The following is an 18378-nucleotide window of genomic DNA, read 5'->3' on the forward strand; positions in this document are numbered from 1 at the left end:
CTAGCACATAATTTTATTGGCTACATATATTAATGAGTAATGCATAGTAAAGTCTTGATCTATGAGTTAAATAATTGCTTTTAGGGGTTAGGAAGGATTTTATTTTTCTTTTTTGGCAGATCATGCTTTAAAATGGCTCTTTGTTTTTAATGTTGTGGAGAAAGATTATTTTAGGTTTGTAATGGTATATGTGTTCCCAGTGCTGAAATTATGTTCACTTCCTGCTTCATAATAGTCTCCAGGAAAGGAGGTGAGGGTAATCTTCTCAGAGGGGTCAAGATTATAGTGAAGCATTCTATCCTTTTTCCACGCCATGCCTGACTTAAAAATGGCTGCATTTACACTTTAACCACTTGCCGACCACAGACAACCAAATGGCGGCTTCACTGAGGCCAGCCAGTTCTGAGTGGACGTCATATGATGTCCTCCCAGAACGCGCTCTCCTGCGTACCCCCGGGGGACACAGCTGATCATGTGATATGGTAAAAGACCAATCACAGCGGCCTTTTACCACGTGATCAGCCATGTCCAGTGACACACTGAACTCCGGGAAATGCAATTGCCAGTTATCGGCTGCACTTTCCTCACACTGTCACAGTGTGAGGAAAGTACTGCCGAGAACCAGCAGTTGTCAGAGGAGCAATCGGCACCAATCATCAGGGCACTGATGATCAATGTCCTGATGATCGGTGCTCAGCAGTGCCACCCACCTGTGTCCAGCAGTGCCACCCACCAGTGCCCATCAGTGCAGCCCAGCAGTGCCATCCATCAGTGCCACCCAGTCAGTGCCTAGCAGTGCCGCCAGTCAGTGCCCAATAGTATCGCCAGTCAGTGCCACCAGTCAGTACCCAGCAGTGTCACCAGTCAGTGCCCAGCAGTGCTGCCAGTCAGTGCCCATCATCAGTGCCAGCTCATCAGTGCCGCCTATGAGTGCCCATCAGTGCAGCCTATCTGTGCAGCCTCATCAACGCACATCCGTGAAGGAGAAAAATTACCTGTTTGCAAAATTTTATAATAGAAACAAAGAAAAACTTTTTTTTTTCAAATATGTTGCTTTTTTTTATTTATAGCGCAAAAAATAAAACTCCCAGCAGCTATTAAATGCCACCAAAAGAAAGCTCTATTTGTGTGAAAAAAATTATACAAAATTTCATATGGGTACAATGTTGCATGACCACGCAATTGTCATTCAAATTACGGTAGTGCTGAAAGCTGAAAATTGGCCTGGTAAGGAAGGGGATATAAGTGCCCAGTAGGCAAGTGGTTAATGTTAGTAAGGTATATGTTACATTTTTGCTAACCACATTATGTATGTATGAGTACTCTGTATACCGTATTTTCCGGCGTATAAGACGACTTTTTACCCCTTGAAAATCTTCTCAAAAGTCGGGGGTCGTCTTATACGCCGGTAACTGCATGCTGACACTTTTTAGGAGGGCGGCGCGGTGCCGCCGCCGCCCCCCCCCCTTCCAACAGAAGGGAAACTAAGTACAGGGGTGGGCAGGGGCTGCTGTCTCTTACCTGGCTCCGGTCCCACGACGATCCGGTCCAGGAAGCGCGGCTGCTCCTTCCTTCGGTTCTTCCCCTGGATGTTCGCGCGGCTGCTCGGCTCCGCCTCCTCACCAATGATGAGATACTATTCCTCCCCCCCCACTGACACCAACGATGGGGCACTATTCCTCCCCCCCCCACTGACACCAATGATGGGATACTATTCCTCCCACTGACACCAAAGATGGGGCACTGTTCCACTGACACCAATGATGGGGTGCTATTCCCCCTAATGATACTAATGATGGGGCACTATTCCTTCCACTGATACCAATGATGGGACACTATTCCTTCCACTGATACCAATGATGGGACACTATTCCTTCCACTCACACCAATGATGGGGCACTATTCCTCCCACTGATACTAATGATGGGGTGCTATTCCTCCCACTGACACCAATGATGGGGCGCTATTCCTGCCACTGATACTAATGATGGGGCACTATTCCTCCCACTGACACCAATGATGGGGCACTATTCCTCCCACTGATACCAATGATGGGGCACTATTCCTCCCCACTGATACCAATGATGGGACACTATTCCTCCCACTGATACCAATGATGGGGCACTATTCCTCCCACTGATACCAATGATGGGGCACTATTCCTCCCACTGACACCAATGATGGGGCACTATTCCTCCCCACTGATACCAATGATGGGACACTATTCCTCCCACTGATACCAATGATGGGGCACTATTCCTCCCACTGATACCAATGATGTGGCACTATTCTTCCCACTGGTGTGCATTGGAAGAGGGGTAGTCTTATACGGCGAGTATAGCCCAAACACTACATTTTAAACAGGAAAAGTAGGGGGTCGTCTTATACGCCCAGTCGTCTTATACGCCGGAAAATACGGTAGTTTAGAAAGCATGCACAACAAAAAGAATAACAAATAGAGTAAGGATAAGTGATTACACAATTATAGAATTTAAGCAATCATAATTAATTGGTTTTCTCTGTAGAGCAGGAAAATCTTCAGGAATATATTTAGGAGAATCAAGAAATTTGCAGTTTGCCAATTGATCTACAACACAGTTCAAAAGATTAAAACTAAACTCCAGTGTCATACCCTTTCTCCTTTCACAATTGTTCTCTCTTCTTTCTCTTCACATATACAGTAAAGAGGCAGAACCTTTTTTACATCTTCTGTAGACATAAAAGCACTATTCCAATATGCATGATGTCAATAAATCTCCTGCAAATATAGATGTAGGTGCACCTCATAGAACTAAATTGCTCACAACCAATTAGAAATCCTTTTTTTGCTGTGAGAAACGGTGCTAGTTAGTAATCTGCATATCCTGTCCATGAAAAGCAATGGGTATTTATAGATGGGCAAAGACCAGGTTGATCCACAGACCGATCCAGGCTAGGCTGATATAATCACATCAGCACTGCTTTGCCAAATACACGGTGGTGGTAACAAGACCCGTCTTTCTGCTCAAGGAGAGGGAACAACGATGACAGTCATTCTTCTTTAAGGTACTACCCTGAAGCAGGTTTGAGGAAGGCATATACAAGCTCTGCTGCATTTATAATTAATTAATAAAGATAGCTTCTGTTAAGGTAAGGTAGTTAATTAACATATAGAGTATCTTAGTGCTGGCTGGAGTTCTTCTCTAAGTAATCTTGTAACCCTGTTTCTTTGCTTTTCCATATTCAAACTAGTCTTGTATAGGTGTGAATTTTGCACACGTAATTTGGTTTGAACTTGCCTGTGAGGACATTGACGGCCTATTGTGCAGCATGAGAAAACATTGCTTGGTGTTTTATTGTATGTTGATTGATAGCAAGAATAAAAAATAACTAGCTATACTTATTTTTCATGTATTGGCTTTTATGTGGAGAATATTTGCATGCTGATCATAAAAATTTGATTATTTATTGTATGCTTTAAATGAAACTGCGGTAACGCAATGTCCAGAGAGTCAATTCTTTGTTAAACTCATTTAAAACTTGTTATTTAATTAAAAAAAAATAGGAAGCATGTTCACTTTGTGTGTTTTACATGCCATAGTTCAATATGCTTTATGTATGGTTTCCAAAAGTATTTTCAAAACTACTTTCAAATATGAGCTTTCAAATGTTTTTCAAAGCCTTGCTCCATCGCAGTGTGTTTACATGTTCATTCGTGATACGTGTTTTACATATAAAACATTTTACATTGCTAGGTTCAAGGTCTAATGCTAGACAAAGCAGATCTACAACATTAACAGTGCCAGAACAACAAAGAGTGACCCATCACCGCTCACGTTCCGTATCTCCTCACCGTGTTGATGATCAGGGCAGGACCCGCTCACGTTTACCAAATGTGCCATTACAGAGGTAAGATGTGCCTAGTGCACTACTAAAATTTTGATGATAAAGGGATGATCAGAATAAAACACCAGTTTAGATGCATGAACTATGCTGTATCTGCAACACTCTTGGACCTGCTATTCATATATGGGGGCACTGGGCAGGAGGGAGAGGCCAGGAATGCCAGTGGGGGACCCGAGAAGAGGTGGATTGGGGCTGCTCTGTGCAAAACTACTACACAGAGCAGGTAAGCCCAGAGATTTTATACAGTTTTTTGTGTCGGAAAAAGTCCCCAATATCAGGTCCACTTTTTTGTGTTACCAGCCCTCGCTGATTATGTACCTGTGCAAGAGTCTTTTTATATGTGAGCTAAGGCTCCTCCCTCACTAGGAGAGTTGTATTGTAGTGCATGTCTGTGTTCTGGCTCATCTGGTCGCAAAGACTGGAACCTTACTAGGCTGCTGCCTAAGAGTTGTGAACATCTATATGAAGGCAGATTAAGGGGCTAAGTAGTCCAGAAAGCCAGGAGGTCGTTCTTTGCTTTGTACCCTGTGTGATGCTGAAAACCTGCATGGGAAACATGATGTAAAGTAACTTTTTTCTTAATAGAAGTGGTTGGAAAGCCCTTACATGTTTGGCAAGTGGCCTAAGCCCATGAAGCTATATATATATATATATATATATATATATATATATATATATATATATATATATTGTAGAACACAAGACTGACAAACACTCAGATTCTTAAAGGAGATTCTATGGTTACAATAACATTGGCAAAGGTGGTTACATATGGGTCAAAGAGCGTAACACTAAGTGACCAACTAAACCACCATCACCACAATAGAAATGTGACAATGTTGACACATGTAGAACACCACAAATACAGTCATGGCCGAAATTGTTGGCACCCTTGATATTTCTCCAGGAAATCATGTATTTCTCACGAAACGTATTGCATTAACACATGTTTTGCTATACACATGTTTATTCCCTTTGTGTGTATTGGGACAAAACAAAAAAAGGGAGGAAAGAAAGCAAATTCGACATAATGTCACACAAACCTCCAAAAATGGGCTGGACAAAAGTATTGGCACCCTTTCACAACTGCGGATAAATAAGAATGTTACAAGCATGTGATGCTCCTGTAAACTCACCTGGGGCAAGTAACAGGTGTGGGCAATATAGAAATCACACCTGAAAGCAGATAAAAAGGAGAGACGTTCACTTAACCTTTGCATTGTGTGTCTGTCTGTGCCACACTAAGCATGGACAACAGAAAGAGGAGACGAGAACTGTCTGAGGACCTGAGAACCAAAATTGTGGCAAAATATCAACAATCTCAAGGTTACAAGTCCATCTCCAGAGAACTAGATTTGCCTTTGTCCACAGTGCGCAACATTATCAAGAAGTTTGCAACCCATGGCACTGTAGCTAATCTCCCTGGTCGTGGACGGATGAGGAAAATTGATGAAAGATTGCAACGCAGAATAGTCCGGATGGTGGATAAGCAGCCCCAAACATGTTCCAAAGACATTCAAGCTGTCCTGCAGGCTCAGGGAGCATCAGTGTCAGCGCGAACTATCCGTCGACATTTAAATGAAATGAAACGCTATGGCAGGAGACCCAGGAGGACCCCACTGCTGACACAGAGACATAAAAAAGCAAGACTACAGTTTGCCAAAATGTACTTGAGTAAGCCAAAAGCCTTCTGGGAAAACGTCTTGTGGACAGATGAGACCAAGATAGAGCTTTTCGGTAAAGCACATCATTCTACTGTTTACCGAAAACGGAATGAGGCCTACAAAGAACAAAACACAGTACCTACGGTAAAATATGGTGGAGGTTCAATGATGTTTTGGGGTTGTTTTGCTGCCTCTGGCACTGGGTGCCTTGACTGTGTGCAAGGCATCATGAAATCTGAGGATTACCAAAGGATTTTGGGTCGCACTGTAGGGCCCAGTGTCAGAAAGCTGGGTTTGCGTCCAAGATCCTGGGTCTTCCAGCAGGACAATGACCCCAAACATACGTCAAAAAGCACTCAGAAATGGATGGCAAAGAAGCGCTGGAGAGTTCTGAAGTGGCCAGCAATGAGCCCAGATCTAAATCCCATTGAACACCTGTGGAGAGATCTTAAAATTGCTGTTGGGAAAAGGTGTCCTTCCAATAAGAGAGACCTGGAGCTGTTTGCAAAGGAAGAGTGGTCCAAAATTCCGGGTGAGAGGTGTCAGAAGCTTATTGATGGTTATAGGAAGCGACTGATTTCAGTTATGTTTTCCAAAGGGTGTGCAACCAAATATTAAGTTAAGGGTGCCAATACTTTTGTCCAGCCCATTTTTGGGGTTTTGTGTGACATTATGTCATATTTGCTTTTCTGCCTCTGTTTTATATTTGTTCCAATACATACAAAGGGAATAAACATGTGTATAGCAAAACATGTGTTAATGCAATACCTTTTTTGTGTGAAATACTTGATTTTCAGGAAAAATATCAAGGGTGCCAACAATTTCGGCCATGACTGTAATTCAGACCGCGCTCACATCAACAAATAGGCTTCTACATTACACCATTTTGCTATTATCCTATCATGGATTATGCCCATAAAGGGCTGTTGAGCCCCCAATCAATCTCTAAGACTGGATACTTATCTGTTCCAAAAGTGTCCTACACTGCATCCATACAGTCACTGTTCTGTCAATAATATATTGTTAGCAGACATTTAGAATACAATAAGACTGTACTGTAGCCATATAGAAGCACAAGAGGAGAAGGGTTACAACAACAACAACAAAAACAATACATTTCTTGGTTATGAAGCCAGGGTTTCTTTTTAGTAGATTTACCTGACAGTTTTAAATGTTTGTGAAACATTCTGTGCAGTGGACATTCTTATGGTACATTTACACTTACTTGCTCTTGTTGGGCAATTCTAGGAGTCTGGATGAAATTCATCAAATGAGACGATCACGTTCTCCAACAAGACACCATGATGCCTCCCGCAGTCCAGTTACTCACAGGTCCAGGGACTCGGACAGTCAGTATTTATCTGATCAAGATAGGTAAGTCTGCATGGCAACGCTAAGATTTATAGGCCTATATTAACAGGTTCCCGCCCGGCCTATAGCCAGATGGCGGCCTGCAAAACCCCTCGTCCCTCCGGGTGGACGCCATATGGCGTCCTTTCAGGCATGTGCAGTTTGCATGCCCGCAGAGCCGCGCAGCAGTGCGATCTGTCACCGGCCGTGACAGATCTGAGTATCGGCCCCGTTGCCAGTACCATGTGACCTGCTGTGACCAATCAAAGCAGGGCACATGACAGTTGTATTCAATGGATGGCTTCCTTTCATGCCATCCATTGTATACTAGTGTGTCTAGCTGTGAATGGTCACAGCGATCACATGCACAAGCTGGAACAATCACAGCCCAGCTGTGTCATGTGATTAGCCATGGCCAAATCACAGCTAAGCGCAAAAAAAAAACCCTGAATGAATTGATGTCATTCAGGTAAATGCTTGCGTATAGCAAATTAATTCTTTGCTATAAGCAAATTGTGTAAAAAAAAAGAAAAATACTGATTACTTCCCCAAAGTAGTACAATGTTACTATGGTAACATTGTACTACTTTGGTCATAGTGAAATATGACAAAAAAATCTTAAAAAAAAGAAAATAAATGTAATAAAAAATTAAAACATAAAAAAATAAAAAAAAATTATAATTTTTGTTTTCATACTGTCACCAGTCAGTGTCCCTGATCACTGCCATGCCAGTTATATGATGACGCTGTACTGCACTATTGACAGTGTGTAAAAAAAAAAATAGTGAACTTAATTTTTTCATTTTCCGAAAAAATTTTGACAAAAAAAAAATTACTTGAAAAAACTCACCATGCCTCTTATGAAATACGTCGGACTGTCTACTTTGGAAAAAGTGATCATTTGGGGGATATCTGTACTGTTCTGACATTCTTGGACCTCAAGAAATTAGATTGGCTGTCAGTACTTCAGGACTGATCAATATTCAGATATATACCATAGTTTGTATAACTTTCCTAAAAACTAAATAATACATCCTAATTTGGATTATTTTCACCAAAGACATGTAGTAGAATACATCTTGGCCTAAATTTATGAAGAACAATTATTTATTTGCAAACTTTTGTAACAGAAACAAAGAAAAACGTGTTTTTTTTTTCAAAATTTCCGGGGTTTTTTTTTGTTAATTTAGCAAAAAATAAAAACCCCAGCGGTGATTAAATACCACCAAAAGAAAGCTCTAGTTGTGTGAAGAAAATTATAAAATTTTAGTTTGGGTACAATGTTGTATGACCGGGCAATTGTCATTCAAAGTGTGAGAGCGCTGAAAACTGGCCTGGGCAGGAAGGGGGTAAAAGTGCCCGGTATAGAAGCAGTTCAGGATTTGCCTTTTCCAACACTTTCTTTCTTGTACTGCAGTTTACCCTGTGCTGCATAAAAATATCAGTATATGAGAGTTTCCACATAATATTATATATAATGAATTCACAATAAATGCAATGGAATGTGTGTTTTAGCTGTTTGGATTTTTTCTTAAATGTTGATCCTATGGATCACCCTGTTTTGCTGCAAAGTAAACAAAATGTACACAGCGTGTTAGGCTTAAGATTATATTGTCACTTGCTCATTCAGGCCATTTACCCCTCTGTATGGTATACTAAGCAATATGCACTAACCCACCACCTTCCAACTGCAGGAGTACACCTCAAGTAAGTTTTAGTGTTGGATGGAAAGCTTTCTTTACAGTAAGAGCTGTGAAAATGTGGAATAGGCTCCCTCAAGAGTTGGTTCTGGCCAGCGAAATGGATTGCTTTAAAAAAGGCCTGGATTCTTTCTTGGATGCACAGAATATAACTGGATACTAACATTTATAGGTAAAGTGATCCAGGGAATATCTGATTGCCTCTCGGGGGATCAGGAAGGAATTTTTCCCCCTGCATGAGCAAATTGGATCATGCTTTGCTGGATTTTTTTTGCCTTCCTCTGGATCAACTGTGCTTGCAGGATTATATCTTTTTTTCTTTTAATGGTTGAACTGGATGGACTTTTGTCTTTTTTCAACCAGACTAACTATGTAACTAAGGTGTCAAAACTTAATCTGGTGAATGATGTCACACTCCCCCCCCCCCCCCACAATCCAGAGTGTCACCAAGCATAGTCACATGGGGAAGGTCACATGCTTCCCCATCCCCAGAAGCTTGTATAAGTGAATATACCTTGCTGACATAGTGGGCTAACAGGAGGCACTGGCACTATGCTCTGGATGGGAAAGGGGCATTGGGGTTGATTTACAGTAGGGAAATAGACTGTTCACTTTGCAAGAGAAGTTGGACTATGCAAGGAAATTGAATGAGGCGAAGCTCTGCTAACTTCCATCATCTAATCATGTGCAAGCATAAATGCTTTTTTTCCTTGCACGTGATTGTGTATTTTATGCAAATTGAAATTGTACCACATTCACTAAGCTCTGGGGATGATTCCCTCACAAAATGAACAATCCGTTTGCCTTTAGTAGATCATACCCTACTGTCTTTTTAAATTATGCAAAGGCTTGTGTGATGGCTGTAGTATGAACAGGGTATTTATTCCATTCATTAGCTAATTAATAGTTTTGTTTTTGACAGTGAGCTTCTTATGCTGCCCAGGGCAAAACGTGGCCGAAGTGCTGAGTGCCTACATACTATCAGGTATTGTGAACTTGCAGTTTATTATGAATTTAGAGATAAAATTATTTTCTTTTTGCTAATTTCCAGTGCTCTGCAATACAACTCAATGTTTGAGATCATATACAAATTGCTCAATGAAAGGAATCGGTCAAGAGAAGAAATATATTGACCTCCCCTTTCCCCTCTGCACTCAAGGTGCATCTTTCAGGCCTCTTTAACTGATCATTTGGCTTCATTATTACTGAGGATGCTGACCTGCACTAAATGATTAGCAGGTGAAATTGGGCCTCCTTATTTACTTTCTCTATGTCATTAGGGTGGAACATGTAACATGTATCCAATGCTGCAGCCACTGTCTGATCCCCCTCCCTGTGACAGGCGTTCGGGGAGAAGTTCCCCCTACAAGCTGTCATTTTTTGAATAGAACGAGACCATGTGGGGCTCCGCCTACACGGCCATGTCATTCATTTACAGAGTTATATGAACGTGCTGTTACATGATTACATCAAATTAAGCTAGCTAAATTATTTGAAAATACCTGCTGCTGTCATACAGGAAATCTGTTTAGTGTATTACTGTTTTGTTGCAAAATATCAATACCCCATCACCAATCAACTTAAATTAAATGACAAGCATGTATTATCTGACGTATGGCAAGATATCCTTCACTAACAAATAAATATTGTATTTTTTTACTTCAACCATGATAACATCTTATGAATAAGATGGTGTGACTGGATAAATAGTTCACCAAATAAATATAGTTACAAAAACCAATAAGAATTGCGCAAAATATGGGACTTTCAAGGTGTTACACACTGCTATGGAAAAAAAAACACTTTAGGTGTTTAAGTCAGTTCACTTATTGTACAAAATTGTTAAAATACCATTAAAGTATATTTTATTTATAGCAATATCTTCCAGAGTACAAATTAAACACTGATGGGTGAGTGGCTATCTTCTCAACGCTTTTCACACAGAGGAGCTTCTTCAGGAGAGCAGGGCTCTAACAAAAATAAATAAATAAGCCACAAAAATCAGGCACATTGCGGTAAATTACATGTTACGGAACACTTTTTTTGTTGGCATAACATGGGTCATACCATATATGTGTAGAGCGGTGCTGTATGGCGGGATTCCATCAGAGAAATGGAGAGCACAGTGGGAAAAAATGGGGCATGAACTCCATGCAGTAGGGATTCCCAACAGACCAAACGAGCACCAAGAGCACTAAGACCCAGAAGAATTATATATAATTAAGTAGATATTATAGTTAACAAATGCAAATACACAAGTCAGGGAGTATAAACATAACTAAGAAAAAGTGGGTGACCGGGTGTAACGAAGACTACATCACTTATACTAGATGTGGGGGGAGTTGTCAGACTAAAATTACAAAAAGTAGACCAAACATAAGCCCAGATGGGTGTAATACATACCAAACTATTCCATTACATACAGTAGATATAGGGAATATGAAGAACCCCCCCCACACACACACAAAGAAAAGAGAAGATAGCTGGCATAATATCATACATTCTAGTTTAATTTTGTACATTTTTCCGGTTAGAATATGTACAGTGTTCTGAAAGGGGGGTGATACTGACAAAAATCTTCTTCAACCTGGAGACTAAATTGATTTTTATGCTCGGGGCATCGTCCTCACAACCACTGGGCATGCATGGTTTTTACGCATGCCCAGTGATGCATCCACATTGTATATCCAGCAGCAAGAGTGAGGGAGGAGTCGACACCTGGCAGCCATATTTAACCATTTGACCTCTTGAAGGTTTTACCTTCTAGCATTGTAAGAAAAAAAATGGCATCATCTATGGCCTGCTTATGTTTCTTATCAAATACCTTGGAGTGTCTGCTTGGGGGATGTTTGTACTATCTTGGCAGGTAGCCAGGAAATCAAATGAGAAAGTTACGCCCTTTGAAAGCCTGGAGGTGTTTATTGGTTTTGGGCCCCCATAATCAGATAGGCTCCCCAAAAAGTGACACGCATGTGTGACACTTTTTTGGGAGCCTAGCCACATATGGGGGCCCAAAACCACTGAGCACCTCCAGACTTTCAAAGAACCTAACTTTTTGGATAGCAGACACTCTTTTTTCCCTGAATGAGAAGGGCTCGGGGAGAGAAGAACTGGCCAGATCCTGTGTATGTTTTTACAAACAAGACACATGTCTGTGCTGTGATTGGCTACAGCCAATCAACAGGTTCATGGCAAAAATCATTGGCCAAAAGTTGTATCCAATGACAGCACAGGTCAGCAGGGGGCACCGCAAAGCCAGAAGACAGGCGGTGATGTATGGGTACATCGCTTAGCCTAGCTGTGCTGCCCACTCGCAGGAAATGAACTGTGAGTGGGCAGCAAGCACTGAAAGAACGGGAGATTATTTCTCAGCACTGCTCTTGAGTGGGGAGATATGGGCATGCCAAAACTGATGCTAGAAGGTATGATATACCAGCTTTCTTCTCTTATCCTTGAGGGGGGTTTCTTCATATCTTCATATTCCCTCTATGTAATGAGTCTGGTATTTATTATGCCTGGGCTTATGTTTGGTCTACTTTTTGTATTATTAGGCTGATTCCACCCCATCTGGTATAAGCAGTGTAGTCTTCAATACATTGGTACACCCACTTTTTTTTAGGTATGCTTATCCCTGTCTTATGTATTTGCATTTGTTAACTATAATATCTACTTAATTATATATAGGGTGACTTCTGGGTCCTAGTGCTCCTGGCGCTCATTTGGTCTGTTGGGGCTTTCTACTTCTCGGGGACCATGCCCCATGAGGGTGGCCTAAGGACCCAACGTCCTCTAGTGGGCCCTGTGCTCACTGCCCTGCACCATAGAGCTCAATTGGCATTTTCATTGAACACCAGAATTGGCAGGTCCGCCACTGGTGCCCTGTGCTTTTCACAGATGAGAGCAGGTTCACCCTGAGCACATGTGACAGACGTGAAAGGGTCTGGAGAAGCCGTGGCGAATGTTATGCTGCCTGTAACATCATTCAGCATGACTGTTTTGGTGGTGGGTCAGTGATGGTTTGGGGAGGCATATCCATGGAGGGACACACAGACCTCTACAGGCTATAAAGTGGCACCCTGACTGCCATTAGGTATCGGGATGAGATCCTTGGACCCATTGTCAGACCCTACCCTGGTGCAGTGGGTCCTGGGTTCCTACTAGTGCACGACAATGCTTGGCCACATGTGGCGACAGTATGCAGGCAGTTCCTGGAGGATGAAGGACATTTCATCTTCCAATTAAATTACTGTATTTAATAAAAATGTTAGTTTTTAACTATCAGGCTCAGTGTTTTGTAGTCTGTTCCTCAAATACCACTGAGAGGTTATGTTTCCCAATTCTCTTCCCATCATCACCATTCAAATAATGTTACTCCTTTTAAATTGCGACTAACACTGGTGTGCAGCTTATTCGGAGTCTTCAAACATAAACTGTAAGTTGTCCTTGAAGGTCCGATTTGGAAAACACTACCATAATTAACCTTATTACACTATTGATTCAATAATTAAACCAAAGCATGTTACTAGTTTAACCACTGACAACAGTAGTAAACAAGAGATGTTCATTAACCACTTCCTTTAGTTAAATGGTGGTTGGGGGAGCAAATACTTCTAATGGACCTTTTAAAATTCCCTTCTTTTTACAGCATGTGTGTATGCCAGGTGTTCACACAATGCCTGTGATCAGATTATCATTAGACAGAGCAAAGCTCAGAGAAAATGAAAAGAGACGCTCTGAAAGGCTTTGTACCTTGTAATCACTGTGAACCACTCACAGCCATCACAAGGTAAACACTGCTAGGTACTGCTGATTGAGGGGACCTTGTGGGAGGCTTTGTCGTTGCTGCATGAGAGGTACAGGGCATGCAGTCACACAAGTCAGATACAGAAACACTGCATGGCCAGCACTTGAGAGAAGATTCGGTACACAGTAGGTCATAATGTGACATGGAGAGAGAGATGAGACTAAGTAGTACTTTCTCGGAATACTTACAGAATACATACAGCTCCTCCTGCCTGTACATGTGTAAATATGACACCCCATCCACCCATGGAAAACAAGGGAAACAGGATTTTCGAAATGTTGCTTTTTTCATTTACAAAGTGAAACACAATTACCCAGTGGTTATTAAATACCACAAAAACAAACGCTCTATCTGTCTAAAAATGATATAAAATTAATTTAGGTACACTAGTGCATGGCAGGGTAATTGTCAGTCAGACTTTCACAGCCCTGAAACTGAAAAAGGGCCTGGAAAGGAAGAGGGTGTATCATATTGGTTTTGAGGTGGCTAAAAAACTCTTTTCTGTTGTCTCTTTATTCTTTGTGTTTAAACTTTGAAAATGTATGCTTTTTGCCCCTTTCACACGTGCTTTCTGTCTGTCCATTTTTCATTCATACATTGACAAATAAAAAACAGATAGTGATGCATTCCCATTGGCAAACTGATGTAATCAGATGATCAGCCTTTTACATCCATGTCCATTCAGATTCATTGTTTTAAATTGAACAAGTCTCTTTTGTTCTGTTTAAAAAAACAGAAGCAGATGTAAACCAATGTAAACGGATGTAAATGGATAACAATCCAGTTTGCATTGTTTGTTGGGAGCCAGCACCCTAACAACTAGTGACTCATCGCTGCTGTTGGCATGGCATTCCCTGCTGACAGCAGAATGTGAACAAATGAGCCAAAAATGTTAAAATTTTCTCCCCAGACCTGCTGTCACTTTTTAAAAAGAGCGTGGCCATGCGGGACTCCACCAGCACAGCCGCATCATTCAATCACAGAGTTGCTTGAATGAATGAACTACACGAACCATCAGCCACCCCAGCAGATGGCCTGTAATTCTCAATAACCTACAAGGATGCTGGTGAGTGCTCTCATAGTCCATTGATTCTTCCTGCAGTTCAGTAACTGCCTCTCCTATGGAAGGTACAGGCAGACAGCTTACTGTGAGTCTGTAGAAGCCTGGCATTGCACCCTTGATCTGCTGATCGCAGGTTCTTTGATCAGCTGATCACAGGTGCAATACCTTACAGGCTGCAGTGTAAAAAAAATAATACAGTTTTACCTGCAAAACAATGTGCATTTATTAATTTCTTTATAAAAGGTGAACTTATTTAACGTTGGCTTTTCTGTTTAGATTCTGCTGTCAGTGGGGAATACCACACTGACAGTGGGGATAAATCATGGTTGTTAAGGGCGCCAGTGGACCGATGTAAAAACGGATGTAAATTGAACTGAACTGAAAATTGATGTAAACAGAATCTGTATTTTCTTTGAAAAAATGTGACTGAACAGATGACTCCCATGTGAAAGGGGCCTATTTTATAAACTCTTTAGATTAGGGTAATGTTCTTAAGCTGCTTATTATTTTAAAGAGAACACACGTCTACCAAGTTAACAAAAACCATCATAGCTTTAGTAAAATATGCCCATTGTTTTAATGTAGAATCTGGTATGCAACTGTTGAGTGTTTTTTCCATGTAGGTAAACTGTATATCAATGTTAAATTAATTGCCTCAAAAAGGTTTTGAGTACAGAGAAAGCTTTGCTGAAGAATTGTGGAGGTTGCCCTTGCTGACCTTTTATTTTCAAATTACTAGTTCCCTGGCAGTCTTTCTGATGCTGGTGACTTCAGGCATGTCACAAATATACAGATTAGGAGCTCTAACTTTACTCTGATGTTCCTGATCAGCATTTTTCTTCTTCAGCAATGCAGCTGATATACTAAAGTAAATGTTCACTTTGCAAATTTAATTTTCAATTTGGAAGGGATTTTTCACTATTTAGGTGGAACTCATGTGCCAAAAAAAAATCCTGTTTTTAATTATCTTTGCACTTGATAGGGTATTCTTAGCAAGGTGAATATTAACTTAGCTAAGTGAAAACTCCTTTACAAATCTAAATTAACTTTGCAAAATGAACACACTCTACTCCTTTATTGAGTGAACCTCAAAACATCTGAGTGTTGAAGCCAAAGCCAGCCAAGCAACTAACATTTGCAGAAGGGGGTTAGCAAAGTAGCCTTTGTTTTACTAGTAGATGTTTTCTTTTAGAAAGGGAAATTACCACATCTTAAGTTTTAATCAAAAGTATTTTCCATAAAACAAACATACAGCGCTCCACTTCCCATCTCAATACTGCTTGATACCCAATTCCATAGTGATGAGCAAGGAATGGATGTAAGGAAGTTTGCCCTGAGTTGCCAGCTTTTCTACTTATGACTAATCAAAGTATATTTTACTTATTTTTAACAATAGTCATAAACGATCCAGTATATCAATGGTTGCCCTCCTTCCATTGCAGGTATGGTCACAAACCTTGAAGAGGTATCCAGTAGCCTCAACTTGTAGGGTGCTCTAGGTGCATAGTAACTTCATTTACAAGTCCTTCTTGGTCTTGCCCCTCCTTTTATCTCAGCGCTGGTCCATGTTGATGTTCACCAATAGGGATTGTTTAGGTGGAAGGAGAACAAACATAATTTACCAAATTAAGGTTTCTATGAACCTGCTACTGCTCCCAGTCTCTGGGACTTCTGAAGAGATATAAAAGGTGTGCAGCAGTACCTAAAGCATCTTAAGATGTCTGCTAAACATGTTCTGCCTGCAGTTTAGAACATTAATTTGCTTTAACTGCTTGTCTTTCTACATAATATTATTTCTGAAAGCAAGGGGTCAAAATTGCTGTACATCGAAAAGAAGTCAGTAAAACTGGTTGCAGCACAAATATTTTATTAAAGAAGTAATAAACCCTCAACTCCTTTTAAGTTTAACACATTGAGCTCAATTAAATAAACATTCCAAAGTAATCTATTTGTTAAAATTCTTACCCAAGCACTTTCAATGATGCTGGCTCTTACTCTCTCAGTGCAGCTTCTCTGAATCTCTGAAATGATAAGAGGAAAGAGTTAACAGTGGGCAATGCAGTCTGGAGCCAGCCTATTAACTTGGAGAAGGGAGTGGGGAAGAGGAGGGAGGAGCACAGGAGTCCCTTCCCATCCTTGGCTAGACATGAGATATGACTCTAGTCCCTGCATGCAAAGATGGCTGCATAGGATGATGAGGAGAAAGTAGTCACCCTTAAAATAGGAAATCTGGGGAACCAGCTTAAATTGGAACATAGGTAAGAATAAGAAGTTAAATAAGCTGCAAACTCAGAAAATTAATAAATCCTCTGCTGAAAGTGCTAAAAAACGGAGGGTATAATATCACTTTAATGGGATTGGATGCCGAATCTCATGCAAAGAGACTTGCTTACTGTATCTGAAATAAGTGGCACGTGACTGATTATGAGCAACAACCTATTGTATTTAGCCTTATAAATCATTGTTTTGGTCTGTACAAACCAGTTTTCTTTATCTTACATCCTAGGACACAGGGCATCTTCATTTACATTATGATAAGGTTATGCTGACACCTTCAGGTGACTGGACAGTGGCAAAAAAGACAGGAAATCCTTTTCCAGGCATAACCCCTCCCAGCTTCAGTTTTTTGCAGTGTACTTGGTGATGGTCATGCCTGTGATATCTCTGCACAGCTTTCTTCTTTTAGCTGTTTTTCTCAGGATTTACAGTCAGCAATAGAAGGCTAGATTATCTGTCTTTGGTTATTGCCATTCGGCACTGGACTCTGTATTACAGGGCCCTGCACAATGATATATTGCCTTGTGAACTGGCTATACAGGTCCAGGGCTTGGGAGTTGTGTCCCTGTGGTAAAAGCTTGCCAGGATGGGTGAAGTTTGTATCCCTTTGGGGGTCCTGCATCTCCTTCATCTTTTTTGACAGAAAAGAAGCTTGTCGAGGACCCACAAGAGGAAGAGGTGTAAGGGGAAATGATTTAGCTGGAGACACAGAATCTTTTTCCTCTGAATTCTGCTTGTGAGGAATCCCTGGGTCCAGTTTTATCTCATTCCAAAAAGCCTTTGTGGGGTTTCTCATGGATTCAGTCAAGTCCAGCTTAAACCTGCCACTTCCAGAATCCTCTGCCTCAAAGGTTATTGAATTTGGGTCATGGCATCCTACACAGCATCCCCAGCATACCCAATCCTTTCCTGTGGATCCTCACTTAAAGGGTGTGTTTTTTACATGGACTGAGTTCACCCTAAAAAGGTGTTTGTTCTGCCAAAATGATTTGCTCAATAATATCCCATGGATTCACTAGGAAATTAAGTATGACTGCAGAGTATCCTACCTTAATAAGACCTTCACAGTTTCAGTCGATGAAGTTCCGGTGTTCGAAGGTGCTTTGGACAAATGCCTTGAGGGCTTCTTTAAAGCCTCATTTGCCCTGGTAGGGGCAGCTTTACAGTTGGCAATTGCAGCTGTGAGAGTTTTAGAGCCTCAAGGTCTGGGCTTTTCAGATGTTGAGAGGTAGGGAGCTTAATTGTGGGAATACTGAGATATGCAGGTACCTGGAGGATTTCCCTCATTTACTTCATTAATTGGTGGTTGGGGAGCCTGACATGGAGAGAAGACGTCCTCTTACGACTCCCGCTCGGAGCCCCTGATAGTGGGAACAGAGTGCGCAGAGCCAGGAGTGGCACGAGTGCAGGGTGGATCTGGAGCTGACGGCAGGTAGCTGAAGACCCAGGAGATCCGGATGCAGGCCAGGTGTGGATGCAGGAACGTAGGTAAAGCAGTAGGCAGGTATGGCGGCAATCAGGATGCAGACTGGGACTGGACACCAGAGCGTAGATGCGGCAGCAGGCAGGTATGGTGGTGAAAACGATGCAGGCCAGGTGCAAGACCATGGGTGCAGTGGCAGGTAAGCATGGCAG

At 41.4% G+C, this 18378-nt stretch overlaps 1 protein-coding gene across 24 annotated transcripts in view; it reads left to right on the forward strand.

The window, feature by feature from the left end:
- RIMS1 (regulating synaptic membrane exocytosis 1) overlaps nt 1–18378 on the forward strand; it is a 438679-nt gene that overhangs the window by 234734 nt on the left and 185567 nt on the right. For all 24 annotated transcript variants that reach the window (XM_089681365.1, XM_089681367.1, XM_089681368.1 and 21 more), the window contains 3 exons: nt 3735–3888; nt 6798–6923; nt 9522–9584. In XM_089681365.1, the coding sequence (XP_089537491.1) occupies nt 3735–3888; nt 6798–6923; nt 9522–9584 (343 nt within the window). The remainder of the gene's footprint in view (nt 1–3734; nt 3889–6797; nt 6924–9521; nt 9585–18378) is intronic.

The sequence above is a fragment of the Staurois parvus genome, unplaced genomic scaffold (assembly GCF_062004578.1).
Source record: "Staurois parvus isolate SC_StPar_1 unplaced genomic scaffold, SC_StPar_1.0 ptg000264l, whole genome shotgun sequence".
NCBI classification, from domain to species: Eukaryota; Metazoa; Chordata; class Amphibia; order Anura; family Ranidae; genus Staurois; species Staurois parvus.